This window comes from Indicator indicator, chromosome 1 (assembly GCF_027791375.1).
Source record: "Indicator indicator isolate 239-I01 chromosome 1, UM_Iind_1.1, whole genome shotgun sequence".
Lineage (NCBI taxonomy): Eukaryota > Metazoa > Chordata > Aves > Piciformes > Indicatoridae > Indicator > Indicator indicator.
The window spans coordinates 3646981-3655981 of NC_072010.1; the positions used below are offsets into that span (position 1 = coordinate 3646981).

The following is a 9001-nucleotide window of genomic DNA, read 5'->3' on the forward strand; positions in this document are numbered from 1 at the left end:
TCTTTGCCCCACAGCTTTCAATGCCCTTCTCCTGTTCATCAGGATTTGTGCCCTGGAGCTGTCTCAAGCAGGTTCTGAGCCTGGGGTCAGCATATTGTCAGAACTCAGCCTCTGTGGGAAGCAAATACCGGCAGGACCCCAGCCCCATATCCAGGTTTGGGTTATGATGGAAACTCTCATCTCCTTTTGCCTGTTGATGACTTCTGTTCCAGCTCTCAAGACCATGCTGGTTTTCCTTATCCTTCCCACAGCAAGGTTATGGCCAAGTAGCTACTGTGGTGGGTGGGGACTCTGGAGAGGGGTCTGGCCACTCCACAGCTGTGAGAAGGATGGCTGGGAATCTTCTGGGAGGAGATGGCAGCTGGGAGCAGAATCTGAAGCCTTCTTACACCTGAAAAAGTGCTAGGCAGGTCTGAGCTAGGACAAAGAGAATCCTGGGGGATTGGAGGGGGTAAGCAGAGGTACTGGAGGATCTGACAGGAGGAGGTGCCAGGGATGACTGGGGACATGGGATTTTTCATCTTTCCACCCCATGGCTGTGGAAGATCTCCCCAAGAGAACAGTAGATCAGAGGGAGATTTGCCCTAACACTGGGGCTGGGGTGCAGCAGCCTGAGGATCTCATTGCACCACCACCCTCTTGTTTTTCTATGAAACCAGATGTCAAAGACCAAGCTCTCCAAAATCTGGGCAAACAGCACTCCATAAATCCAGCATGGGGACTTCAGAGCAAATGTGGGCCCCATGTTGCTCCTCAGCCCTGGCAAGGTTGCAGCCTTCTGTCTTATCCAGAGAAAATGGAGCATGATGGAGATAGTGGGAGACATCTAAGCTGTCCCCAATGCAATGTCACCTCAAGTGGAAGTGCAGTGGCATAGGCTAGGGAACTAAAAGATGGACATGAGAACTCCAAACCACCTTTAGAGCTTCTCTGCCTATGTTGAACAATGAGGAATGGAGGGACATTGGATCCCTGTGAGGTGAGGACCATGGAGGAAGTGATGTCCATCTGGTGGTCTGCCTAGCTGGAACTGAAAGATGGAGCCCATGTCCCCTGAAGAAGATGGTGGTCACAGTGAGGAAGGCCTGCAGGCACCTCCATCAATAGCTTTTGGCCCAGGCTGTGTGTTGGGCAGCTGGAGAGGCTGGTGGTGCTCCAGGCCAGGGGCACTGTGGGACATCCAGGGAAGTGCTCACCATCACTGTTGAACATGACCAGAGACACAAGATGCTCCCAGAACATGTCTGTGATGCAGGGTGGCTGGAAGGACTTGCTGATGACTTATGGGCCACTTGCAATCCCTCAGATCCCTCTCTGTGAGCTGCTGCCTTGCCAGCTGGCCCTGACTCCTCTGTTTCACAGGAAACTTTTGCCTACTCTGATTGCAGGACATTGCATCACACTGGCCCCAGGCATGTGTCAGTGCCCTGATGGTGCCTGACGCATCCCTGCTGTTGGACATGGCTGCTGGCCACAGCCTTTGGGCATGGCTGATAAGAGACTTGAGATGGTCACAGAGGAGGTCTTTGTCCTTGAAAAACCCAGTGCTGGTCCCTGGCAGGATGAGGGCAGACAGGCAGATGAGGCTCCTGGGACACCAGCACTGTTTCCAGACACCATGGGGATGTGAACTTTGCCGTGGAAGCAAATCAGGAGCCCGGGAGGATTTCTGCCTAACAACACTGGCTGAAGCAGAAGCTGTGACCTGGGCACAAGGCTGTTTGGGAAACATGAGAGAAAACTCACTTTGGAAGCCAAATATTAAATAAATGAGAAGTTCTAAACACCTTTCTCTACCCAGTCCCAAGAAGTGCTAACCACTGGCCACTATTTAATGTAGCAGATGGACATCTCCCTTGTTAACCAGCTTTGGGCAGGTGCTTCTTCCACTAGATAAAGGTGATCAAAGCCCCATCCAACATGACCTTAAACACTTCAGGGTATCCACAACTTCTCTGGGCAACCTCTACCAGGATCTTGGCACCCTCACTGTAAAGAATTTCTTCCTTATGCTGGCAGCAGTGGTGCAAAAGCTAATCCCTATTTTCTGGGCAGGAAGAGCTGTGGATGTGCTGAATGCACAGCCCACGTATGTGGCTCATTTGGGGGACACTCATCCCTGTCCCTCTAGCAGAGAGGAGGGCCCACAAGGGATGGGCACAGAGCCAAAGCAGTGGCTGCAAATGGAGCTCTGCTGGCATAACCACTTTCACCAGCAGATCCAAGGATCTCAGAAGTTCTGCTTCAACATCTCCTGGGAGGAGAACCAGACCCTGGTGATGAGGCAAGGAGAGGAGCTCAACTGTCCCACACCTCTGCACAGGACTGAAGTAGGGGTGAGACAACAGCACCCAGAGCACAGTGAGAAGCTTCCCTAGGGAAGAGGTGCTTTAGAAGGTGTTTTGAGATGCTACACACAGCAGAAAGTCACCCCAAGTGCACGAGGAACATGGCAGCACAGGAGGACGCCAGGCCTGATGCCAGCATGGGAGATTGTTAATTCAACAAAAAATTTCCACAGCTGGAGCAGCCTTATCTGGAAGTGTTTCCTGTTTCAGAAGTGCTGGGCACCCTGCAGTGAACTTCAGAAAAGCTGCAGATCCAAGGAAGAAATTTTTTACCCTGAGGATGGTAAAACACTGGCACAGGTAGCCCAGAGAAGCCCCATCCCTGGAACCATTCTGGCTCAGGTTGGATGGAGCTCTGAGCAACCTGCTCTAGTTGAAGATGTTGCTGCAGGGGAGAGGGACTAGATGACCTTTAAAGGCCTCTTCCAACCCCAGACCATTCTGTAATTCTGATGCTCAGTGTGTCTGGAACACGTGGGCTCAGCATGACAAAGGTTGGATCCTGATCCCCAGCAAAAACAAAGCAACATGAGAATGCAAAATATGGAGAGGGAACATACTTGCTGCTGCCAAACCTTATGTGCCACCTTGGGATGCAGTTAAGAGTTGGTACCTGTGGGGAGCAGGAGCAGACAGGACAGGTGACCCTAAACTGACCAACAAGGGATTCCATCCCATGGCCATCATATTCGGTATAAAGCTTAGGGATCATGAGGGTCAAGCTCTCTTGTTCTATGGCTGGTGTTCAAAAAGGACTTTCTCTGTACTTTGATCCCAACCCATGTGCCTCTGAATCCAGTTCCAGAATCCAGTTCCCATCTGCCACTCAGTCCAGCCTGGACCCTGGGGCAGGTGGATGTTGGTTTTGTGTGTATTTGTCTGTATTTCATTACTTTTTAATTACTATTATTATCTTTTCTTTCTATTGCTACTGTTTCACTAAAGACTCTGATTTCTTTCCCAACCCATCAGTCTCTCTCCCTTATGCCCTGTGTCTTCCCTTTGGGAAGGCAGAGGGGTAGGTACATAGAGAGCATCTGGCACTTGGCTACTGACCAGCCCAGCCTCAATCCTTGACACACAGCTTGGGTCTACAGAAGTTGATCCAGAGCACATCCAAGGGTTAGGAGAAACATCAGCGAGAAAGAAAAAGGAGGAATTTACACAAACATTTTCTGGGGTTGGTAAGATCTGTCCTATGTGAGCAATATTCCTTTTTCACCCTGAAAATAAAATCTGAGAAAGGGGCGAATCATAGGATCACCATGGAATGACCTAGGTTGGAAGAGACCTTAGAGGCCATCTAATCCAACCTCCCTGCCATGGACCTCTCAACTAGGCCAGGTTATTCAAGCCCCCACCCAACCTGGCCTTGGACATCTCCACGGAGGGGGCACCAAGCGTTCCAAGTCTCAGTCACCTATATATTGATCAGCCAGATGGAGCAGAAGAACAAAGCATTCCACATGAAGTAGTTATTCATAGCTTTTATTACATGAAAGCCAGTAATGGTTCATTTTCCAAGCCACGGAGGGTTGAGCAGCTACAGCCACCCCGCTGAAGCTCTCAGTATGGAATTGGTTCAGCAGATCCTCCTGTGACACATCACTGCTGGAGAAACCCTCAGCGAACTGGGTGGAAACCGTCCCACAGCTCTCCTATTCTCTTCTTTTCTGCAAGAGGCAAGGAGTTGGGGAAACCTCATCAGTATTTGAGATTTCAAAGAGCTTTTGGGGGCTTTGATTTTTTGGTGGGTTCGTTAACTTCAGGGTTTAGTACTAAGAACACTAAAGTTTAGGGTATTTAGGATATTTAGTTTTCTAGGGTGTTTAGTTTAGGGTATTTAGTATTCTAAAGTTAATGAAATAATTGAAAATGAGGCCTCTATTATCAACAGCAAACTATTTGCTTGCTGCATAAATTAGATCACAGAACAGAAAGGACCTCTGTGGGAGACCTAGTCCAACTCTCCTGCTAAAGCAGGGTCACCCAGAGCAGGCTCCACAGGATCACATCCACGGTTTGGAATCTCTCCAGAAAAGGAGAACTCCTGGGCAGCCTGGTCCAGTGCTCTGCACCTTCGCATGAGACAAGTTTTTCCTTATGTTCAGATGGAATTTTCTGTGTTCCAGTTTGTGTCCATTGCCCCTTGTCCTATCACTGGGCACCACTGAAAGGTCTGGCTGGCCCCATCCTCTTGCTCCCCACCCTTTAGGTGTTGATAAGCACTGATAAGATCCCCTCTTAGTCTGCTCTGCCCCAGGCTAAACACCTCCAGGTCTCTCAGTATCTCCTCATAATAGATGCTCCAGTTCCTTCATCATCTTCATAGCCCTCCATTAAACTATCTCCTGTCTCTCTTGAACTGGGGAGCCCAGAACTGGACCCTACACTCCATATGTGGCATCACTAGGACAGAGGAGGTGAAGAACAAGGTCATGCTTGTCTTCAATCTTTCTGCCTCAAGAACTAGACAAACATTCTGTCTAATTAAAACTCCCTGCAGCAGCTTAGTTACTGTCTAGAGATGGATCATTTGCAAGATCCTTGTTCCTAACTTTCCAAACCAAAGAAAATCCTTCCAGAAGAGCATTACTTCTCTTGTAAACTACCTACAGTCAAAACCCTACCACCAGTGCCCTTTGCAGAGGTGCTTCAGTCACCTAATATGCAGCTTCTCTTCCCTAGGGCTGAACTGCAGGTCCCTGTGAAGAGATCTCTGTACTAACAGTTCTTTACTTCCAGTGATTCCTTCCAAAATGGCATAACATGGTTTGCAACCCAACAGCCAAAGTCACCTAACTGGATTTTATTAGAAAATAGACCATTTTCACCCAAATTTGCCATTGCATTTCTGGACTTAGTGACTATGCTAAGCACAATGCTGTTCTTTACCAAGGTTCTAAGTCAGCAAGAGCCAAGTGAGGTTTCCTCACATTTCTGTTTATTCTACTTTCACCTGATCTGCTTATTTGCTGAATATTTATCACATGGTTCTTGAAACAAGCAGCACTGCAGCTTTAGCAGTGCAAAGGAGGTTAGAGTGAGGTGGGCTGGTCTCTTCTCTCAAGTAACATGTGATAGCTCAAGAGGAAAGGGCCTCAGGTTGTGCCAGGAAAGGTTTCAGACATTAGGAAAAATTTATTTCTTGAAAGGGTTGTAAAACTCTGGAAGAGGCTGCCCAGGGTAGTGGTGGAGTTACCATCTCTGGAGGGACTTAAAAAACGTGTAGATGTGGTGCTGAGGAACATGGTTTAGTGGTGACCTGGCAGTGATGGGTTAATGGTTGGACTCGATGGTCTTAAAGGTCTTTCCCAATCCAAATGATTCTACAATCTACAAGAATAAACAGGAAAATTGTGATTTTACAGGAATAAATCCTGCCACTTCTAATTTTCATTATTCCTTCTTCGGTAGCACAAGTTTGATCTACACTTATTTGGCTCTGCCATGTTTATATTAAATGATCGTTTTGGCTGAAGTGTTGGTCATGAAAACAGCAGCTGATCAGCTCAGTAAAAATACCTATTTTCATATCATAAAATTCCAAATACAATTTAGATTGTGAATAAGCAGGAAAAGTCTAAGCAGCCAGTGAGACTCATTAGAAAAGAAGAGATTCTGAAAGCAGCCCAGAAGCATCTTGACATACATTAGCACTTACTGCTGGGTACATGCTGGTGGGCTGAGGTGTTTCTTAACACATCAGTTTATAATACCTCCTATTTTGAAGTCTTCCGGGTGCTGCCTCATGTACTCAAAAAGTTCTCTGTCCACTTTGGCATACATGTACTCTGCACGTTTAACAAGGAAATAGCCAGCGAACCACCCCACGGTAGTGAACAGGACCTGGCGGTGAACACCTGCAGCAGAAGGAGGAATGTCCCCTGCCACAGCCCATCTCCTGGCCTCAGGCGGGCCCCTCGCTTTCCCCAGCCCATCTCAGACACTTTGACCCCACATACCCCACCCCAGCTCCTCTCTCCCTGCTTTGCCCCCATGGTTGTCCCCCTGCCACCATCCTACAGCACCCTCACCTGCAGACCTCCCATGGTCCTGCCAGAAAGGCCTCTCCTTTCCTTGGGGGTCCCTTCCCTTTCTGTCATGCATATTCCTCAGAGAGTCACCCCAAATTCCCTCTATCTCCATACAATGCTCCTTTCCCAGCTCCCTCGGATTACCTCCAACCCTACCATCTGTAAACCCCTCACCTCAGGACTCCCTCCCATTTGTTTCCATCCCTACAACTCTCACAGAGTCACCCTGAATCCCACGGAGCATCCCTCTCCTCCCTTATCCCTTCCAGCCTCTCACCGCTGAGGCCACTCATCTTCCCCCCTGCCTCACATCTACCCCAAATCCCACATACCTCCTTTACCAGACCCCTTAGTCCCCTCTACCCAACCCCAGCCCCTCACCTTAAGGACCCCTCCTCACCCCCCTGTCCCTATATTCATCGAGGTTACCCCAAAACCTGCTTATCCCCACCTCCAGCCTCGCCTCAGGGCCACCTCCTGTTCCCTCTCTCACTCCTATATACCTCACAGTCACCCCAAATCCTACATACTCCCTTCCCCAGACCTCCCAAATCTTCTCTGCCTCCCAAGCCCCTCACCTCAGGGCTGTCTCCCCTTCCCCCTGCCCCAACATCCCTCAGTATGACCCCACATCCTACATACTGCTTCCAACAGCCCCCTCTGACTCTCCCACCCCCTCATTTTAGGGCTCCCTACCCTTTCCCTTGCATCTATAACCCTCACACTGACCCCAAAGGTCAGATACCACCTTCCCCAGCCCCTTCCCACCCTCCTCCTATCTCAGGACTGCCTCTTCTTCGCCCCACCCCTAATTCCCTCAAGGTGACCCCAAATACCACATACCCCTTTCCTTAGCCCCTCACTTCAGGGCTCCCTCCCCCTTCTCACCCCACCACGTTCCTCAGAGAGTCACCCCAAGTGCCCTCCACCCCCATGCAATGCAGCCTTCCCCAGCCCCTCAGCTTACCTCCAACCACCCCTGACAACAAACCCCTCACCTCAGGGCTCCCTCCCATCCAACCCTGCCCCTAAACCCCTCACAGTCACCCCTAGTCCCATAACGCATCCCTCTCCCCTCTCATCCCTTCCAGTCTCTCACTTCAGAGGCCCTATATCCATCACAGTCACCCCAAATCTCACACACCCCCTTCCCCAGTCCCCCCAGTCCTCTCTGCCTCCCCTGCCCCTCTATCCCTCAGAACAACCCCAAATCCCACACACCCCCAGCCCCTCACCCCAGGGCCGTCTCCTCTTCCCCCTGCTCTGAGTATCCCTCGGAGCAACCCCAAATCCCACACACCCCCAGCCCCTCACCTCAGAGCCGTCTCCTCTTCCCCCTGCCCCTCTATCCCTCAGAGCAACCCCAAATCCCACACACCCCCAGCCCCTCACCCCAGGGCTGTCTCCTCTTCCCCTGCCCCTCTATCCCTCAGAGCAACCCCAAATCCCACACACCCCCAGCCCCGCACCTCAGGCCTCTCCTTCCCATTTCCCGCCTCCCCATGCCCGCCGCACCGGCTCGGATAACGGGGCGATGGTTGAAGCCGTTGTCCAGCAATGCCGCCACCCAGCCGCACAGACCCAGCCAGACGGAGCCCTTGTTGACGAGGGGAGGCGGCGGCAGCGACCGCGCCTCGTCCGGAAGGAACGCCATGATGGCGGCCGGCCCGCCGAAGGTGACCCTGAGGAGCGGTGCAGCAGAGCGCTCCCCTCCGCCGCGCCCGCCGCCGGCCTCCCGCGTTCCGCCGCCCTTCCCCGCTTTTAACCGAAACCCTGCTTTTTTAGCCAAAAAACCTCCAAATGGCCAGCGTACAAATCCACTCCACCAAATGGGGCGGCTTCACTGGAGATCGGATGGGGTTCCCGCGGTTCTGAGCCTTCTGAGTGAAGCGGCTCGGCCCCCACTGCCTGTGCCGTACCAGCCTGTAATTAAATTAGGGATTTAATGAAACCCTAAAATTAAACCCAATTCTTTTTCAGAGCTCTTCCTGCCAACAGATTAAAGATTGAGACTTACTGTGGCGTTACTTTTTTTCTTTTATAATGAATATAATTTTATTTGTGATTTTGTGATCATGTGATTGCGATAATGACTATAAAATCACATTCAGCCAGCTGCAACAGTACCACGACTGACATAATCATTAAAAAACAACCCAGCTTTTGAAGGTATCCTAAAGAATTCCCAGCCTTTTTCCTTTCACCACTCCTTAATGAGAGATGCCAAAGTTGGGGCAGTCATGCCTGGAGGATGTGAGCTTGACTCACCAAGGTGCTGCTGGAGATCATAGAATCATTGAGGTTGGAAAAGACCTTTACGGTCATCAAGTCCAAAGGTTAGCCTAGCACTGCCAGGTCACCACTAGACCATGTCTCTAAGCTCCATCTCTGCACCTTTTAAATACCCCCAGGGGTGGTGACCCCACCACTTCCCTGGGCAGCCTGTTTCAGGGCCTGACAACCCTTTCAATAAGCTTTTCCTAATATATACCTTGGCACAACTTGAGGCCATTTCCTCCTCTCCTGTCACTTGTTATTTGGGAGAAGAAATCAACCCCCACCTCACTTCAGCCTCCTTTCAGGGAGTCATAGAGAGCAATGTGCTCTCCCCTCAGT

The 9001-nt window shown here is 50.5% G+C and overlaps 1 protein-coding gene across 1 annotated transcript; it reads right to left on the minus strand.

Annotated features, from left to right (window-relative positions):
- Nucleotides 1-3828: 3828 nt before the first annotated feature.
- Nucleotides 3829-8045, minus strand: NDUFC2 (NADH:ubiquinone oxidoreductase subunit C2). The gene is made up of 3 exons (XM_054385720.1): nt 7901-8045; nt 6068-6211; nt 3829-4021 (listed from the first exon to the last, which is right to left on the minus strand). Exons 1-3 carry the CDS (start codon nt 8037-8039, stop codon nt 3972-3974), a joined length of 333 nt encoding a protein of 110 aa, XP_054241695.1. The 5' UTR covers nt 8040-8045; the 3' UTR covers nt 3829-3971.
- Nucleotides 8046-9001: the final 956 nt, after the last annotated feature.